The 20372-nt window shown below is 53.6% G+C and overlaps 1 protein-coding gene across 9 annotated transcripts in view; it reads right to left on the reverse strand.

The window, feature by feature from the left end:
* EXOC2 (exocyst complex component 2) overlaps window positions 1–20372 on the reverse strand; it is a 142848-nt gene that overhangs the window by 73522 nt on the left and 48954 nt on the right. For 8 of the 9 annotated variants that reach the window (XR_012500855.1, XR_012500853.1, XR_012500854.1 and 5 more), the window contains 6 exons: window positions 15917–16062; window positions 15704–15785; window positions 14856–14958; window positions 12701–12819; window positions 5790–5915; window positions 2339–2463 (listed from right to left, as the gene is read on the reverse strand). Coding sequence is in view for 3 of the 9 variants with exons in the window: in XM_074347970.1 (XP_074204071.1) it covers window positions 2339–2463; window positions 5790–5915; window positions 12701–12819; window positions 14856–14958; window positions 15704–15785; window positions 15917–16062 (701 nt within the window). In the remaining 6 variants the exon portion in view is untranslated. The remainder of the gene's footprint in view (window positions 1–2338; window positions 2464–5789; window positions 5916–12700; window positions 12820–14855; window positions 14959–15703; window positions 15786–15916; window positions 16063–20372) is intronic. The other variant, XR_012500856.1, reaches the window with a different exon arrangement.

Genomic DNA, 20372 nt, shown 5'->3' on the forward strand with positions numbered 1-20372 from the left:
TCGTAACAAGAAAAATGGAAAGTTGCACATATATTGTGTTTACACATTACGGAGCTCTCTCGTCTGAGGTTAAGGACCAGCCACCCAAGTCATGGAACAGCCCGGGCGTGGCCCTCACCAAGTCTCTGGACCGCACCCTTCCCAGCTTCTCAGGAGCAGGGAGCCAGTTTAGAAACACGCCCAAATCTGTGGGATGAGTTACACTTAATAACTGTCACTCTCAACTTTCAGGAAAAGCTCATGGGCGCAAACAGGTGGGAATTCCAAAGGCATATCCAGCTCGTCTGGTGCCACTGCGGCCCCGAGCCCTGAAGGAGCTCACTTATGTTTCATCTGCAGCCAAATGCTTCCCTTACTTGTCTACCACGAGTAGGTATGACCTGTAACGAAGGAAAACATTCTTTTTTCACTAACATACCCCAGATCAGTAACCCTCAGGGATTTTATGAACCCTGGAAAGACTCAAGATGAGGCCGCTGCTGTCCCCGTGTGGTGGCCACCTCCAGGAACCGATCTGCCTGGAAGGAAAGACACTGGCTGGAAACAAAACTAGGTTCAAAATCTGCTTCCCAAGGGCCAGCCTCCTTAGACGTGTGACCCCTGATGCGGCTTAGCGCCAGGCCTGGGTCTCTCCACGCTACCAAACTGTTCACAAAACACCTGCCACGTGCCAGGCCAAGGACCTTTCAGACACTGGGACAAGTAACCATGCCAAACGATCAGAGCAAATTCCCACCTGCCTGCCAGACACTGTGACTTCAGCCCATTTGCCCCCAAGCCGCCGGGGGGTGGGCAGACAGGCAGGTCTTCTGCTGGAGGCCCCGCTGGACGCTTCTGCTGTGACACTAGCTGTCCCAAGCATCACCCCCCCCGCCTCCAGAGGTCTGGGTTGGAGGGAGCAGACGGAATGGGTATGGCGCCGCGTGGGGGGGCTGTCCCCACAGGATCAGAGGCAAGAAACCCAGCCCTTCTGCACCAGGGGCTGCCTGTCGTCCACTGAGATGAACAAAGCCAGGGGCTGCTGGGCACGTCTGAGAGCAGGACACCCGACAACGGACGAGAGAGCGCCTGTCCTCGGCCAGCACCCTGCACGCCCCGCAGGGTTGGCCAAGCCCTCACGTGTCTTGCGGAAGGCGGAGTGTCCGCACAGTTCTCTTCCGACAGCGCCCTTCATCACCAGGTGATGCGCAGTGGACAGAGAAGAGCTGTGATGCACGCCGTTTGCAGCTACGATACTTGAACATACCAGTGATCGACATGGCTGAACTTAAGGGAAGGAAAAAATACAGTGAACTCCGGCTGAAGAGGCAGGCTCTTTCGCACGAAGGACTTTGTTTGTCACACGCTGTTGTTGTCCTGTTCTTCATGGACCAAGCAAATTTTGTCGTTCAGATACCCAACCTTGTGTTCAAACATCTAGGGTCTCCCAGGCATAACGGAATAGAGACGGTGGAAACTCCTCTCATAGCAGCACGAACACACGCCCACGGCCAAGGAGACCGGACGGGGCCTGAGCGCCAGCACCAACCACTTTCTGTCAAGGAAGAGGGGTCCTGAATGGCAGAGGTGTCACTGGTGAAAGGGCAAACGCAGCTCTGAGCTGCCAGGCGCAGTGGCCCCGGGAGGACCCCACCTCCCAGCCCTGGTCCGTGGGAATCTCCACGTCCGTGACATCCGGCGGGACCCCCGGCAGCTCCAGGCGAAGGGCCCGAGAGTCCGCGTTCCAGGACTGGGGGCCTGTCGGGGCACCAGAGACCACCCCACGTGCCACCGCGGAAGCCAGTCATCACTTGACGTTCACAGTTTGTCCGCCACCAGCTAAGGAGGGTTAGGGCAGCGAGGAAGCGTGCAGGCTGTGGAAAGGCAGAGGCGTCTAACAGCTGCCCAGGCTGCCCCACGCGGGCAGGAGAGCAGGACCTCCAGCTTCTCTCCAAGGGGGAGGCCCCACAGCACTCAGCCCCGCGAGCAGGCGCGACGTCTGTCCTGCTCGCAGGCAGCGCACAGCAGCGTCAGCCGCACTTTGGCCTGACAGGCATTATCCCCGATTCAGGATCTTTTATTCTCTCACCGAGTCCTCACGCCTGCCTTTTGAGAGACACCCTCAGCGTCCTCTTTTCGTCAAGGGTACCGAGTCCCAGAACAGCTAATACTTGTTCAAGGCCGCACAGCTGCTAAGTGCTGGGGCTCCACAGTGCTTCCAGCTCAACTCAGAGTATCTGATAACACTCAGGGGCTTTGGGCCTCTGAGGTTTTAAAAAAGTCACTTCAAAATCAAAACCTGTGAGACCAGAAATCGACACCAACCCAGCCACACGGACAGTCGCGTCTGCACACGCACCTCGCTGAAGAGACTTCCGGTGACGTAGGAGACCCAGAGCTTCCAGAAGTTGGGCAGCTGACTCAAGACAAGCTTGGTCAGTTTTTCAACAAAGGCCACCCGGTGCGGGGTCCTGTCCCTCCACGCTGCGGGGAAGAGTAAAGCACTATTAGCAACGCCAAGTCGAGAACCATGATCTGCCGCAGCAGCCTGCTGCTCCCCGCCTAGAGCTCGCCCCCGTCCGCCCCCACGGCCAGCGCTGAGGGCCTGGAGGGTGCCCAGGAAGCAGGGGCTGCACTCCTGTGGGCGGGGGCTTCCCAACCTCGCTGTCCCCACGCTGCTGTTTTTCTCCTCAAGAAGCCAGGCTACAGGCTGCCCCATGGCCAGTAGCCAACCTCGAGGCTGAGAGCAACCCGTCAGAAACGTACCACCCACCCCACATGCTGGGAATTCCGTAAGGAATCGAGTTATCACAAAGAAGCATACTCAAGCACAGTCATGTCGTGAAAACCTCCTCCCACGACAAAGAGATCTAAGAAAAAATAACACACTTCGCCTCCTGGGATACATGTGGTTAAACGCAGCTCCCGCGGGAAGTGGGAAGCGAAGCCTGCAGACGTCCCATCCACGGGAGTGAGGGTGCACGGTGAAGCCGGGGGCTTAAGCACCCCCAGCCTCTCTGTCCTCTGGGCTGCTCCTCCCTCCGCGCCTGCTTCCTGGCCCCCACGGCCTGCCGGCACCCAGGCCAGGTCAGGGCGGGACCCACCTCCCTGCGTCAGCACCGGCTTCCCTTCGAACACGCCGAGGCCAAAGCTTTGTTACTATTACTCTTCTTGATGTTCTAGTGGGGGGAGGGGATTTTACTTACTTCAAAAGGTTTAATAGTTTTCTCAGCAGACAATAAATATATGGTCAGAAGAAAATGTGCAGGATGTGAGTGAGGGGCCCACCCGCCGCCCGTATCCCCCCCCCCCTCGCCTCGCAGGGTGGCCAGGTGGAGCTGCGGGCACTCAGTCATCGCGGCCCCCAGAACACGGCGCCTGCAGCTCCTGCGCAGGGATGGAGAGCACTTCTGAGTTTCAGGTTCCAGTCTGACCTTTCTGTCACTAGCAGATGCCTTACACCTACGTGTGTGCGCGTGGAACGAGTCCTCTCCTCCAGCCCTTCTGAATCTCCCCGTTCTAAGTCTACGACACCCAGTTCTGATCAGCATAACTCAAGATGACTTTGCACTTTCTCTTCTGACTCCAGCGTGTCCTGGTCAGTTCCCACCTGCTCCGTCACGGACAGAGCGCCTCCGGGAGGCACCTCCCAGGGCCAGTCGGAAGAATCAGGGGACCCGGCAGGGATATCCAACACAGCTCAGCAGCAATCAGGACGCAGGCTTTCTCTGGATCACAAAGTTCTGCTTTGGTCACAAAGTCACTGAGCTCCCTCAGCGTTACTCACCCCTACTGCTCTGCAAGCGCCCCTTCATGCTGCTCCAGCCTCCAGCCATCATCTCAGAGGAGCTGAACCTGACTTACTTCCCTGAACCTCCGGCCCCGAACAGCCCGAAGACGGGGGAAAATACACAGACACGGGACATGAGGCAGCACAGGACTGCATCCCCCGCGAGGGAAACGCGCTCCGGGTTTCTGCCTGCGGAGAGGGGCCCACGCAAAGCTCTCTGAGTTGGAAGAAGGAGTTCAAGGAGATGGGTGAGCAGACGCTGCAGGGAGAGTTCTGGAAAGGACGGAGGAACTGTGTGGGGAAAAGCCCCAAGGATCTGGCACAGAGGCGGCCGGGGCAGCAGAGGGTGCTGTCCTCCTCAGCGACCCCCCGGGACACTCAGGAGCAGGGCTCCAGACTCCCCGGCTCCAGCTGCTTAACCAAGGCCCCAAACGGATCAAACTCACTGCAAGTAACTCTTAAAACAAGTCCTGCACTCTTTGAAGGAAAGCAGCAAACCCAGACACTCCACACAGTGTCTGCGGAACAAAACACGACCAGCTGAGCCAAGGGCGGGGAAGGAGACCCGTAATCCAAAATCAGGGAGGAAGTCTGTCAGGAGTAACAGACCCACCAGTGACAGGTTAGCGTCAACCCAAAGGGACAGTGTTCAAGTAAAGGAAAACATGAAAATAATGAGAGAAAGTGAAGATAAGTAAAAGAACCAAATGGAACTTCGAGATGAAAAATAACGTATCTGAAACCTTTAGCTTAGACACTGCAGACAGAAGACTAGAGAAGCTGAAGTCTTGGCAATTAACTCCACAGCGAATCAGGGAGTGAAAAAATGCGGGTGGGGAACAGGTCCTCGTCTGCGGGGCAGTCTCCTGTCTCACACACACGCAGCTGGGGTTCCAGGAGAGGATGTGGAGCAGAAAAATAGCTGATGCAATGACAGCCCCAAATCTTCTGAATCTGATGACTCCTTCCAGAACCGGGCAGGGAGGGGTGCCGGGGGGTTTCCACACCTCCCGTATTACCCCACTCGTGAGAGGAAGGAAGCCTTTTTCTGGGCCTCAGATGGGCTGCACTCCAGGCTCAGACCCTGGCTGCGTCTGGACCCTGTTCCCCGATGGACAGGAGCAAGCAGCTCTGCTCTTTCTGGTGCTGAGACTGGCGTTGGGGGCTGGGTGGAGAAGGGGACAGACGAGAAGAAGGAAGACTGACAGCTACGAACGCCCCCCACTGAGCACACATGAGGCATCTGACTTTAAGCCGTGCTTACGACGGACATTTATTCACATGTATTCATGCAACCTAGGGAAGATCGCTACTCCAGTACTTAAAAGAGTAACGTGAAACGTGGTGAAAGAAACTGAACATGAAGGGAAGTATTTCTCTGACCGTGTCTGCACTCCTCAGGTGTGTCACTGACGTCACAGGGCCCAGTGGCCTGCAGCGCCTAGCCAGAACACTGACGCGTCACAGCCGACGCCTCCTGTGTCTCGCGCAGGGAGGATGCACACGGCAGATGAAGGGTTAAGAAGCGCGGCGACTACAACCTGAGCTGCTCCAGCTCAGGAAAATGACTAGCAATTAATTTCTGATTAATGAACAACCAACCTTTCTTTCCAAACCAAATTCTAAAATTCACTAAAAAGGCGCCTACTAGTCTTCTGTACTGACTACACAAATTAACTTCTGTTACAACTTTCACCCTGAAGTAGTTCTCATGAAACTTTTTCTGTAGTACGTTAAAAAAAATTCAACTGCAGAAAAAATAAGACTAGACTTTAACCAAATATGTTGAGTAAACACTGACCTGTGCCCAGTGATTTTTTTTTAATGGCACTTCCTTAATGTACAACGTAAAATGCACTTAACCATTTAAACTTCATTACCAGGTGGCTACTGAGTGAGCAGGAGACGTGGCGGTGGGTCATGCCCAGCAGCAGCAACTCGGCTGCTGGCGGGCTTTTCCAAGAGGAAGCGCTAGCACCTGCTGGAGGACAGACCTCAGAGAAGAGCGGGGGACACTTACTGTCATCGCGACCCGGCTGAGAGCTGCTGCCCCGCTTCAGCGACGCCGTCTGGCCCAGGTGACCCAGCACAGAGGGCCGCGAGTCCCCGTCCAGCTCCAGCGCAGCGCCGTGCAGGCCTGGCGACCCTGGAAGAGACAGGCGCCGTTTCTAGCTTCTGCACAGAAGCCCACGCGGTGACTTACTGAGCTGCTTCTCTGAGTTGTTTCTTGCTCAACCGTCCTAGTCCTTTAAATCAGGCATTTACCAAAGTAAAATCAGGAATATTCTCTGACTAGCTTTTGCAAGTCAGCCCCACCATGACAGACTTAGGGGGCTCAACTGGTCACTCCGGCTTCACAAACAGACAAACCGTGCAGGGAACTTTCGAGTCACTTCAGAATGAATGTTCAGCAAAACTGGGGGAGGGGATTCTATAAACGTAAAAATCAGGATGAAAAATCATCTTCTGAAAAGCAGCTTGGCACTTGGAAAGGAGGTTACGGAGCTCTGACTCTCTCTGGTTAGCAGACTTACATCCCTGACTTCTCCCTTAAAAGTTAAATCTCCAAGTGCCGTGCTTTCCTTTCCTGGGATGTGGGGTTTGATTCCCTATTTCTACTCCTGTTGTCAGCCACCTAGTTTGGGTCCTTTTCACCCCAAAATGTTAATATTCCAGAAGCCTAGCATTTCCCTACTGTCAAGAAACGCTCTTCACTGCTCAGGATTAACAGCACTGAAATCTGCTTTTTCGATTCTCGCCTCAGAAGGCTTCAGAAAACCCTCAGAATTCCAGCCCAAACTGTCTAAGAACAGGAGACACTTTTTCTAAAAGGGTTCTGCAGAGCCACCAGGACTGGAACCCCACGCTGCTAACCCAGTTAGTGAGACGCTGGCCTTACGGGCAGCACTGGCCTTGTCAGCGGCAGAGGCGCCAGGACCAGCACGCTGAGCTCTGCAGCAGAGCTCCCAAGATCGCCACACCTGCACTCAGTACACTCAGACGGCAGAGCAGCCATGCACAGAGGACACAGCGAAACCACGGCTCCCGTCCCCTGCCCCCCATTTCCTGCTCGCCTCATCCCCCCTCCCGCCCCTGTGAACACCAGCCTTAAAACTCGCACCTCAGCTTCCCTGAGGCCCTCCCTGCTGCTCCAGGGCCACCTGCCCCCTCTGCCCTCCGACCTCAGGGAGAAAGAACACAGCTTAGCTGGCCTGCTGCCTGCTGCCTGCTGCCCGTTGGCGGTTTCAATGAGAATTCGACCTGCTTGGGGCAAAGGACCAACTATTACATCTCTGTCCACAGCCATTGGACCTTCTGCAAATAACTCCCACAAAATAGATCAAGTGACTGACACTAAAGTGTCCAATAAGAACTCGATTCCTGTTTTACAACTTGTTAGCACATTAGAAGCTTATAGATTCGTCTCCAGGTGCAAAAGGTGAAACCCATTTAAAAAATAATAATTTTATGCCACTGACAATGTCAGTTATTCAGTAACATAGACAGGTCTTCCCGAACCCCTCCACGCGCCAGGAATGAGGTGACGGGTAATGGGCAAGGGCCTGCTCTTGGGTGCTTACATCCTGGTGGTGGAGGCAGAAAATAAAGACACAAACAAAACACAATGCGCAGTGCCATGGAGGGGATGCTCTCGAGGGCTCTCCCCAGCACCTGCACGAGTCCTGCCGCAGAAACAGACACTAGACAGCCTGAACAGAGCTCTCAGCGGAACAGAATCCCAGACGCCGGCTGTGTCCCGGCTGCGGGGCTGAATGCTTTATTTGCACGCACTTCTACTCTGGGAAACACTAAACCTAAGACTTACACAATGCAGTGTTTTAAAACAGGAAGAAAAATGACAGAAGTAAGAAAATGCAAACGTGAAGAAATGATGTTTTTATAACTGGTTTTTCCTACATCAAGGAGGAGTTTGCACGTGAAAGCTTTAGTGATTCACGACACTCTCTGCTGAAGTCTGCAGCCACTACTGCTGTCAGCTGTAGAACCAGGAGACAGGGAGGCCCCAGATACCTGACATGCTTTAAAAGGACACGCAAGGGTGTCCAACTCCGTGCCACATTAAACATTTACATAAAACCTTACAATTTATGTGAACACTTATCGTAGAAGGTGCCAGGAGAGAGCGCTTCAATTTAAAATGTTCCTCCGAAGGTTCTGATGAAGAAGGAGGCCCTTCCCAGTTCTCTAAACATGCACTGTTCCTGTCTTCTGTGAGAGCTGCTGGCCGACACACCTCAAAGCAAGTGAGCAGCGCACCGCGAGTACTCGGAGGCGCTGCCTGTCTGACGCTGACTGGAGGAGCAGCGTGCGGGGAAGCCAGGCGTGCCCCGCGCGGAGGACGGAGGATGGAGGACCCGGCGGCAGGGACAGGGGAGGTGGGGACACCCGGCCACCGCCCTCCTGCTCCTGCGGTGCCAGCCACGCCCTTTCTTCTGTTTAGATCAGCTCCTATCGTCACGCGCTCATGCTGGCAGATAAACACTCAGGAGAAAAACTGTTTAAAAATCTCCAGAAAATAAACTTGATAAAAGAACATTCCGAGTGTATGACCTCATTATAAATTTTAGTAAAATATTAAATACGCGTATAACAACATATTCACTGCCCTTTAAACACAGAAAATGTGTGTAGTTCTGCAGAAAACTCAGCGAGTCTGCTGCTGGTTTCCTCAGGGAGGCCAGGACCTACTCTGGGCCCCGGCGTCAGCTGACCCCACACTGTGGGAGCACTAGTTAGTTATGTGTTACCCCCACTGTTATCTACAGAAAAGGTCACAGCTGCCTTGTTTATATATCAAGAAAAAATATACTTTGGCTATACTGTGTAAATTCACCAAACTGTACATAAATTTAAAACACAGTTTATAGGCTTGAGTTGAAAACACAGCCTTTCTATATCGTAAGGCCATTGGATAAACATTTTTCTTTCAGCAAGTAATTACTCTCATAATCTGCTCAATGTCTGAAGCAACTGAAAGCAGGTGCTCAGCTCAGTGTCTATTCCTAATATTCTCCCTCTAAGAGCCGCCCTGCGAAGGTCCAGAGCGCTTTTCAGGTGCCACACGTCACCTCTGAGTTTTCCAAGGGACCTCGAGCCACATGCAAAGGCACCTCCTCCAGCTGCGTGCGTCCTTTGGAAGGAAGGCCTTGTGAAGTGCAGCTGAGAGCAGACGGACTCCTCCCGGGGCTAGAGTCGCAGCCAGCACCTGTTTTAAGAGCTAAACTCATTTTCAGAGCAAAGGAAAAAACACCCCTGAAGACTACCTTTAAGACCCCTGTTGAGAATGTCGGCAGGGGGTTAAGCCACAGGCGTTCCTGGCAGGAAACCTCAAGACTTAGTCTAACTTTGGCCCCATTTCACAGGAATTTTAAGAGATGAATTCTAAGAACTACCTCTTCTAAGGTGGTAGCTTCCCACGGGGAAGAGAAGCCACGTGGTGAATCAGCTCAGGCTCTTCCAAAAGCATTTGTGCTTTCAAGATGAGTTTTTAAAATGTTCATCTTTATTGTTTTTTCCCCATCTTTGTCCCCCTTTAGAAAAACCAAAAGACCACCTCTGGGCTGCAGAGAACTTCCACGGTGGAGGGCGCAGGGTGGGCTGTATGTCCTGGTGTCTCCCAGGAGGCACCAGCCACCCGGCCCCCGCGGCACTACCAGAGAAGACCCAGCGCAGCGCTCCCAGGACGTGACTGTCTGCCCCGCCCCTGCGGACAGACGCTTCCTGCGTCTGTGCTGGAACCGATCCCAGAAAAATGGGGCTTTTTTATGCAGGACTTCCCGGAAACACAAGGGCCGCCTCCACCAGCATCACTGCCTTGTGTCTCCTGTGCACTGAGTGTCAGTGTCTTTGACAGGATACTGGGGACACTACACTGCTCCTGAATCTGACAAGCAGTGAACACCTGCCAGTGCTAAGAAAGTGCTGATAACATTTTAGGTGATGACCATGGTATCTGGTCACCATTTTCAGAAAGCATGTTTGTCTTTGGAAATCACATACTGAGATGATTATGGATAAAATGCTGTGACCTGCTTCACAAGTAATTCAGGGCAGTGGGACACAGGAGAGGGGATGGGTGAACAAGACTGCTGAAACTGGCGGGTACACGTGAGGCTGTGGTACCACCCTTGGTGCTTTTAAGTATGTCTGGAATTCTCCAAAATGCAGTAATAAACACTCCTTCCGATGTGAGCTCAAAGTAACACACCAAACTTCCAATCAAGAGGCCCCCTCCTCGTCAGGACTGGGTGGGTATGCCAGTCTGAGTGGCTGAGGCGGCCGGCAACAGGGGAGCCGAACGTCAGTGGACGATCAGACCGTAACCTGCAGCTCTGCTGGTGGATTTAGGAGACTCGCATTGTATTCTCATGGAATCTCGTAGAGTACGTTCAAAGAGGGAGAAACTATTTTCAGTTCCTAATGAAAAAGACCACTTCTGAAAGTAACTTTAGGCAAAGGATCCATTTAACGCACATTCCTCCAGTTACTTCACAGCTGGAGCAACTTCGGCAGCAAGCTTGGTCAGAGGGAGGGAAGAGGCAGGCCTCCGACCACACAGCCGCAAGCGTCTTTTCCCCAGAAACACTGGTGCTCAGCAGCCCCGGATGCACACACGACATCAAGGTGACAGAGGAATCCACCAGGTAAAGTGTGCCTCCACTTTCCTCCAAGAAAGAGTCAGACCTTTAACAACGGAATACTGGTTATCAGATCCTCCAGGTGTGGATGTGACAGTAAGATAAGTGAAATTTCCTGGAACTTCTCCAGTTTCAAATGGCCTATATGTTGTCTCCATAAATTACACACACTTTCCAGAAATTCAAATATTTTCAAAACCAAACTACCCAGTCAACTGTTTCCTGTAAGCCTACGTAGGGGGCCCCTGATGGACCTCGGATCCTGCCACCATGAGCACCAGCCCCTTCAGAGGAGCGGTGTGGGTGGGAGGCACTTACTGAGCACCCAGTGGGGTTTGGACCATGTCTCTTGACTCTCCATCTGGAAACCTGACACTCCTCAGCTAGACTCAGCGGGAACATCGCCTCCTCTAGGAACCCCCCCAGGCCTTTCTGGCTACGCAGACGGGGGCAGGGCTCTCTACTCCACGCAGACTAGTGCTTGTTACGTTCACTCACGTGACGAGAAGATACCTATGCCGTTCTTAAGTCTATGTCTCTCCCACCAGACCACGGGCTCTGAAGGTCGGAGACCACAGCGGCCTTGCTCACCACTGCACGTCGGTCCCTCGGACACCTCCACCACGCTGGCCACCAGTCCTGGCTGTCCCTGAGTCACCTGGGAAATCTAAGAGGCACTGATGCATGGACTCCACCACTGGAAATTCTAGTATGATCCGAAGGATGGGGAGGAGGCTGGGGGTTGACAGCTTTAAGAGCACTCAGGGGACTGTGGCGGGCAGTGAGGCAGTGTCCTGTCCAGCAGACAGGACGTGAGGCCCTGCAGGTCCCCAAGACCTCAGTCCATGTACGTCACCCGATGTCACTTCACTCCCTCAGACTGTAGAACAACTGATAACAAGAATCTGGATGCGGCATCAGAAAGGGGCATCTGGGTTTTCCTGAACATTGAAACAAGAAGAGAACAGGCTCACGCTGGAATGCACCTGGATCCAGGCCAGCGGACTCACGACGAGGCTGAGCCGCAGGTGAGGCCACGCCCTGCTACGCCCCGGGCCGGGGCCGCGCTCGCACTGCTGGGCTTTGCAGGTGAGGCCGGGCCCCCGCCGCACCCCGGGCCGGGGCCGCGCTCGCACTGCTGGGCTTTGCAGGTGAGGCCGGGCCCCCGCCGCACCCCGGGCCGGGGCCGCACTCGCACTGCTGGGCTTTGCAGGTGAGGCCGGGCCCCTGCCGCACCCTGGGCCGGGGCCGCGCTCGCACTGCTGGGCTTTCTCCTCCTGGGGCCCCGGAAGCGTCCCAGGCCTTACTGAGCAATCCACCTGTGCTCTCCGGCCACCGACACCGCACTTGCCAAGCTCACTTACAGCCGCGGTGCAGGTCTAAAGGACCACTCTCTGTCTGGCTCTCCACCTCAAAACCCTTGCTGGCTCTGCTTCCCCTCCTGGCCCCGGCCCGCCTTCCCCTCCTCCTCTGCAGCCTTCCCCTCCACCAGCCCTATAAATACCCCTGGGGTTCTGGCCTACATCTTCTCCCCTGTTCTTCCTGGGTGACCACGCGCTCTCTAAATTCAACCACCTGCATGGCAGCCAACTGCAAACCAACCGTCTGGGGAAAAGGGAACACCATCTGCCCCTCGACGCTCCCTCACCAGGAACCACCAACCCAGTACCACCATGTTCTGAGAGCGCAGGCCCTGAGGAGCTCTGGAAGCAGCTCCTGCTCCCCTGCTGCGGCCCCGTGCCGTCCTGTGTCCCGGCCTGGCCTCCTCCTGTCCGCTCACTGGAGAAGTAGAGTCGTCCTTCCCTTCTGGGTAAGTTCGGACCCTGCACCGAGCCCGTCCAGGCCTGGCCGCCTCTCCCCCCACACCCACCTCGGGGCCTCTCTGCAGTCGGCCCGGGGATGCGTCCCCCGTCGGGGTCTCAGCTTGTGCGCAGCCCCCATGAGAAGCGCCCCAAACCAGCCCCACTGTGCCCTCCTCCCTCAGAACCTGACTCCTCCCTGGGTGCGGCCACAGCCTGGGGCGAGAGCGGGACTGTGTCCCCCTGGACAGCCCGGTGCCGGGGGCCCAGCGGGATCATGGCGTATTTGTCTTTGCTGAGACGACTGTGGCCGTTTCTCAACATCCAGTTGCTTCCCACAAGAGTTTAACGGCTCCCCAAGTCAAACCTTCATCCACACTGCCAGGTGGCCCTAGGCCAGGCACACGGAAGGGCTCTCCCTCCCTGTTCGGGGACCCACTCAGGTGTGCGGCTACCCGGCGAGGGGGGCTTGCCTCTGAGGTCCGGCAGGCAGCCCTCTCTACAGTGGGCCATGAGCTGGAGGATCCACCGGTGCTGGGCTCCGATGCACTGCCACGCAGGGTCGCCCGGGGCGTGGAGGTCGCTCAGGTACCTGGAACAGCAAGGACAGGCTGAGCGCGTGGCTCCTGCCACTCAGCCAGGACGAGGCCAAAGGAAAGCCAGCATGAGTGAGAGTCATTCCTTTTTAAGGAACCTGAACTCCGTCAACTAGGAGGCCCTGCCAGCGCCCGTCTTCAGTGCTCACCCTGCACGGAACACGCTTCAGGTTCTCTCGTGCAATTAACAAACAACAAAACTGCATTAAAAAAACAGAACTTTATAAACAGACAACCAAGAGGACAAGACACCTGCCAGGGTCCCAGGTCCTCGGCAAGAGCTCCCCCTTGTCACACAGAAGAACAGGCGGGAGCCGCAGGCGACTCGGCGGCATTTCCGTTCCTCTCTGGTGTGAGATCGGCCACCAGGTGGCAGTGTGCCCCTGCATCCCACACAGCCCAGGCCTCCGTGCTGCGAGGGGGTCTGGTGGCAGCAAACACGGACCTGAGGTCCAGACTCCAGTTCAGAAGAAAACATTCCTCTAGAAGATGCAGTATAGATGGGCATTTTTCTTACTTTAAAATAGTTTTTAAAATATTTAAAGTCTCTGTATAATATCCAAACCCGGACAGACAATTTCAGTTTCACGGATTTCAGCTGAAAATTTTCTGCTAAATATTACTCAAAACTCAGCCCTCATGAAACACATAAATATGACAAGGCTAAACACAATTAAATAAACTTCAAAAGCTGGATTTATTGTCTGAAAATTACTCTTAAACCACAGCGGTCTGTTGTCTAGCGGTCAAAGTCTTGCTCAAGGACATGTGCTAATTAGCGGCCACACGCTGTGACGGCTCATCACCCAGCTTCTCCAGGACCCGGCACCTCCTCACTCGACTTCTCAGTCAGCAGCTACTTGCAGGAGGAGCACTGGGTGACAAGCCAGCAATAAACAAAGCACCGAGCAGAGAGCTGGCACCCACTCGGAACCGTCCACCTGTCCCGCCTCCCTCCGCAGGCCGACAGGGAGCTGGCGCCCGTGGGGCCTCCCTCCGCCGCCGCCGGGGGAGACAAGTCAACCACTGTGGCCCCAGCAGGAGGCCACAGGTGGACAGGTGCCGTGCTGCTGGCACGAAACCCAGCCTGACTCTGCCTCGCACGCAGGCCTCCTCTGGAACATAAGTACGGCAAACAGCACGCAGTGCCTAGGTTTATCCCCCTGCTGGGGCATCTGCCAGGGCCTTCTGCTCAGGCGGACCCGCTCTGCCCACAAAGACCCCTGAAGCAGCACCCCCGGACGCTGCCACGCGCACGGTGGCCTCAGACCTGCAGCTGTGGCGCCGCGCGGAGCGTCCTTCCAGGGAGGCTGCCTCCTCTCGGTCTCTGCGCTGCCAAGCGGGCCCAGAGGGCCTGTCGCACGGGCCCCTTCTCCCACACGACAGCAAGAGGGCTTTCTAACATCCCGAGTCTCCTCAGCATGTTGACTAGGTCCCCGCAGAATTTAGTCACAGCCGTCTTTCCATCGTCTCATTAATGGGCATTACGTCAGAAGAGCTTTATGAAGAAGGGTATGCCTGTTGTCTCGGAAGTCCTACGGTCTCAGGTTGTCCCAGTGGTGCCCGTCCTGCCTTGGTGCAGGGACCTGACCTGCTCCCTTCCGTGGAGTCCACTACGTTGACTCTGACTGTTACTTTCCTCAAGCATCCCCACTCCCTCTCAAGACCAGAAGCTTTCAGAATGTTCTCCGCTGTCGAGCCACGGCTGCCCCAGGGGCCTGGCGACCCTCCCGCCCGTGTGCCCTCTGTGGACACCAGTCTGGGAGCCCTGCCTGCCCTGCGGGGCGGGGAAGGCGTGAGGCTGCTTTTCCTCCTCCAACGGGCAGGCTTTTCTGGCCCCTCCAGTGTGAGCGCTCCTGGATGTATCAGCACACACAGGATTCTGGTGTCCTCACTGGGTATCCCTGAGTTTCCGCCCTTTCACCATTCCATCCGCCTCCCAACTTCCCCCAGAATGAGCTTTAGGAGTACACGCCGTATCCAGTACCGCCTGGATGCGTGTCACACATCAACATCCTTGCAGAAGGGTTACCTTATGTAACGTTTCTGGTCATGTAAGGTCGACGGCGTCTCAAGCAATTTATCCAGAAGTAATTCTCTCAAAGCTTCAATCCGCATTTCTACTTCAGCATAGTCTATTCAAGAAGGAAAGAATGACAACTTTAAAGTCAAATTACAGAAAGCAGAACTGTGGTTGCCTCCGTGTAGTCTGGCTGGCTGAGAAGGGGCCCAGGGGACCTTCTGGGGTGGTGAGAACACCCTGTCCTGGGTGTGGGCCCAAGGGCGTGAGCACCTGGCAGGCTCGCTGACCTGTGACGTGAAGTCTGTGCACTTCACTGCCCATAAATCTACCGCAATAAAAGAAAAATTAAGCTCTCCGAGCCCTCGCAGACCTCACTTACAAACATAATCACGCCCTGTGCCCTTTCTCTCGGCCCAGAAGGCACTCCTACAGGGCATTTTAGGCTTTTCTCTCTCCTGTGACTCTGGCCTCAGAGATGATGTGAAAAGTTGTTTAGTTTACTTTAACGTAGAGCTAGGGTTCATAAACATGTTGGCCTTTCTGAAGAGGGAAGATTAAAATGTAGTTTCTGTCTCTACAAAATATCTGTAATTAATTCTTTCCAGCAAAAAAGACCTCTTAATTGCATCGTGATTAACAAGCAGCAAAGAACGCCCAAGACTAAGCTACCCCACGGCTTTCACTCCGTCTCAGTGAGAAAAGCCATCGTGTTACTTCTGAAGTGACCGCTTCCCACTTTAGAAAGAGCACCATGTAAACAAAAACTAAAACGCATAGAACATTCTTCACAGAATACATTCCACATTCTTCCTATTACAATGAAGCAGAAAAATCTAACAGTAATAAACAAATCTTACATTTCTTGAAAACTTGCACCTCTGTTTTCCCAAAAAGAGACTTGGCCTTTTCATAATCGTTAATAACCACATCATAATCACCCTGTAAAATAAAGAAACATTTTGGAGACTGTCAGTAAAGTTAACGAAGAAATCTGGCTGAGATAAAAACATCTTAACAACTCTTTAAAACCGCTGGCACCTACGACCACGGGCATGTGGACCCGCGCCCACCTTCTGAATGTTCCTCTCAATGTTCAGAGGGAGGTTGAAGAGGAACTTGAACCGCTGCAGCACGTTGAGGGCGTTCCTGGTGGAGTCGGCCTTGTCCTTCCGCCCTAGGACTTCTTGAAACAACGTGTCCGCCGTGTTACTTGCTCCTATTTTAAAAGGACAAAAAGAAACTTAGATAAAAAGTTATTTTAATCTGAAAATGTGTAACTGGGCGAAAGAAACAAAACGTCAGACTGCTACTGTACTTGACGTTAAAACTCAACAGACTTTTCCGAAAGTCAGCATTATCGCAGGTCTTCTATGGTCTGCTAAAATGCAACTTCCATTTTGCCTGGTAAGTCTCTTCAATGTTAAGAATGGCATCCAATTAAGAATAACCATGCTCACCAGGCCCAAATAAACTCTCCAATGTGAGCCTACGTTTATTTTAGCCGCTCTCGTAAATTTTACAGTAATCACGGCCCCTTATTTCACTAATTCAGACAATAGGTTAAAACGCACATTCACATATGTGCACACACAAGCAACTAGTTAACTCTCTTGATTCGGTATCTACACATCCATGGCAATAAAAATTAACAGGGAGAAGTTTTTCAGAAAAGTTGTTCAAGAGAAACACGTAGACCCAATCCTATTTCTCGGTAAAATTCTCTATGTAGCAGGCTCAAAATTATACAAGCAATTTAAAATAAACTTTAACACACCATCATGAGCATTTCTTAAATCAGCTGATTCTTATAACGTGATACGCAAACTGTGCATTATATACACACATATATAAACACATATACATTTACCTAACAGACCTCAAACTATATGAATCACTGTAATGAAAGTTCATTTAAAGCAAAGTTTACTGTGTACAAAATAGTTAAGCTTTCTCAACTTATGAATGATTTTTAATTAGCTGCAAGGAAAGGGGAGAAAAAAGATAAACTTCTTTGGCCGTCTGACCACTGCTCATGAAAGTTTCTACATTTTTCTGGTCCAGCGACTGTACTTAAAGCAAAGATGAAGAAACGCCTTCAGTCTCGCTGGGCGGGGGCAGGCTGCACTCCCAGGTCCACACTGTGGGTGGTCGTCTTTGGAACGTAACTTTTATCTAACTGCTGGTTAAATTCTGTTGAAATTTTAAAAGCCTGATATAAAACCTTTGTTTTGTCAAGATAGCTGTTTTCACCACGTGCTATTTAATGTAGAAAACGAAGTTTCTACTAGGAGAAACAAAAATTCCCTTCTTGGCACCAAACCACATCGTGGTGAATAACGAACACTAGAAATCTGATTAGGGCTTAAAGGTATTTTTCTTGGAAGAAAATTATTATTAAGCATTGTTTTTATCATTTAAAAATATAAACTTCATGAATTGAGGCTTCATAAATGAATAGACACGTGAATATTCTTAAAAGTTTGATTACCTACGTGTGCGCTGTGGATGTTAAATCCCCAAGCCCCTTTTTTTGAACAGTGAAGGAATCTGGTGCAAAAGTGTGAGCTCAAAATTAGACTTTTCTCATCTTATTTTAAAGGTAATAAAAGAACACCAACTAATAATTTTAATGCCTCTAAAAAGTGTGAAAATAAGTTCAGGTAGAAAATCCACTTAAAATTAAATCAAATACAGACATTATTTAATGCCAAACATTTACTATGAACTATGAAATTACGGACTATAAAACTATAATTTATTATACAGAAATGGATACACAGAGGATTTTAATTTATGCACAGGAAAACTCTACGTTATGAAATTGTAACTTCTGTCCAGAAATTGTTCTGCTGTGAACTTCACTGCATCACAAGATCTGGGGAGTTCGCAACTCCAGTAACTATGTGATTACGCCCGTTAGTGAAGTAAGGGAGAGCAACGCATCAAGCTTGGTGGCAGCGGGTAAGAGCCAGCATTCGCTGCGGGAGCCTGAGTACAGAGGGCCAGGGCCCTCGGGAGCCGAAGAGCCTCCGCCCGCCCCTCCAGGATGCCCGCCCAGTGCGATGCCGAGCAGCCCTGGGCACGTCCACACCTGAAGGCTGTCCCCCCTCTCACAGGGACCGTGACGGTATGGCCTCGGTGACGGCACACTCAGCACCGACAGCAGTGACAGCGGCCCCGGGGCTGGGCCGACAGGGCAATGGCCTTCCCCGCCGTGTCAGCCGGGACAACATGGAGGGTCCTGCGGGCTCCGGGCCACGTGCAAGCAGGAACAGACAGACGTTGCTCATCACCCAGACGCCAGGCCTGGAAGCGCCTCTTGGCAGCAGGTGGGGCCAGGGGTCCGACCTCCAGTGCTGGGTTGCAAAGCTGCTGACGCTGTGACGCTCAGATGCCTCACCACAGAGAAGCGGGGCCGCATGTCGACCACATCTCAATAGAGCTGAGCCAGGCCAGCACCGCATATTCACCAGACTCACACCTGCCACCTGACCTCACGCCCTCACGATGGGAAAAACCACGACTGCCCGGAAGCCAGCGTCTAGAAGGACTAGCCTGTGGTTCTGACGGCGTTGTGTGGCTTCAAGCACGTCCACCGCAGTAAACGCTACGCTCTCTCCTGTCTGTTTCCTGCGCTGCACCTGAGGCAGGACCGCAGGGTGGAGTCCGCTCAATATGAGCCGGGAGGGCTGCGGCAGGGCGCTCCCCCACAGACCCCGACACAACTCACCCCAGGAATACACAAGCCGAATAAGATTTAAGGTGACTGTAGCATGTACGCTTAAACTCACAGCAAAACGAGGGTACCAAGGTCCTGAACAACCTAGTGTGCGTCTCACTTCTCTCAACAGATTCCAGAAAGTGGCCGGGAGGGCAGGTCGTCATCACCAGTCACCAAGCGCCCGCCGCAGAGCCAGGCCTGGCGCTGGGGCTCCACGCCCCACACTGCATGGACACGGCTGGAATCTCGGCTGAGGGCGGGGGACAAGCCGCCCACCCGGCTCCCAGGAGCATCACTCCCAACTCCTTCCAGCTTGTGTTCAGGACCCCCAGCTCTGTGGCCTGAAACCAACCACAGTGGGAGTTTTACACACGGGGACGCTAACATTATAGGTACCTTTCTCTTTCTTTCTCTTTTGGAATGCCAGTCATTAAACATTTACCAGCATAGCCCTGAGCAGGGGTCAGTTCCCTTTTTACAAACAGGACTCTTACTGACACTCCTTAGTGTTCTAGGTCCTTGGCTTTCTTCTTCTTACTTTACATACAGCACTCAGGAAATCATTCAGTCCTGGTGACTCCCAAGGCTCCATCTCAGATGTGCCCGTCAGCTTCAGACTCGTCCTTGCATGTACCTTCACATACACATACGTAAGCAATACTCTTGAATGACTTCGCCCATCACAGAGGAGGTGCTCGTTCTGAGCCAGGCCACAGACGGAGTCCGGTCTTCCTGGGGGGGAGGACTCAATCCCGCGAGAGCATGCCTGTGACACCCCAGCATCACCCCAGGGGACCGACTGCGTCCCTCTGAAGGGGCCCCGAGGGCAGAGCGGGGGCACATGGCGGGGGGTGTGCACAGGAAAGGAACCCTGAGTCCAGGCAGGCGGCGGGGCTGGCTTTAGCCAAGGACAGCGGAGAAATCGACCCTCAGACCCTCGGCCCACCTGCCCCTGCAAAGAGCTGAGGAGGCAAATGGGAAGAGACGCCATGGGGGAGAAAGACGTCTCAGCATCCAGGGCCCTCCCAGCCCCCACGGAGCGTGGGCGCCCCACACAGCCCACCCTGGCCCTTGCTCCACGCTGGGTCTGCTCCAAGAATTTGTATCAAGTCCTCTAAAATCCTCAAGGTTCAAAAGCACATACCACTTCTTCAGGCATTTAAACTTGCTCTTGTCCCCATGAGACAGGCACCACGTTAGCCCCCGTTTACAGTGCAGGCCACTGAAGCACAGAGGTCCCTCAACTTGCTCCCCGCAGCCCAGCAGGAGGCAGGGGACGGCCATGGTCCGAGCCTTGGGAATCTCACACTCAGCGGGCCCAAACCAGCTTACTTCTGTCCTCTCAGCTCCTCGGCCCCAGACCGGCCCCTCTTCCTCTGGGGGATGCCAGTCAGGAGTTCGTCACGACCACCTCCTTCTCCTTTATCCCACATCTGTCCAGTGACGCTGCACCCTCACTCCTCGACGCCGACCCTCCCCCACTGCCTGCACCCGGGGAAGGTCCCCCACAATTCTCCAGTCTCTGTAGAGCTCCCTTCTCACCCATACTCTAGACAGAATGTGACCCCTATTTAAAAGCCGCCCACAGCTCCCCACCGTCTCAGGACGAAGAGAGACTCCAGAAGGCCGGTCACCAGCGGACCCTGCCCACCGCAGCCTCCCTCTGGCTTCCGCACACCCGCCCCTCTAAGCCTCGCCCTGCCTGGGACCCACCTGTGTCCACCCAGTCCCACCCTCCAGCCAGCGTCGGTCTGCCCGGCCGCTGCCTCCTCCTCCCTGAAGGCTCACGGCCCTCGCCTGGTGTC

This window comes from Camelus bactrianus, chromosome 20, assembly GCF_048773025.1.
Source record: "Camelus bactrianus isolate YW-2024 breed Bactrian camel chromosome 20, ASM4877302v1, whole genome shotgun sequence".
In the NCBI taxonomy this organism is placed as follows: Eukaryota; Metazoa; Chordata; class Mammalia; order Artiodactyla; family Camelidae; genus Camelus; species Camelus bactrianus.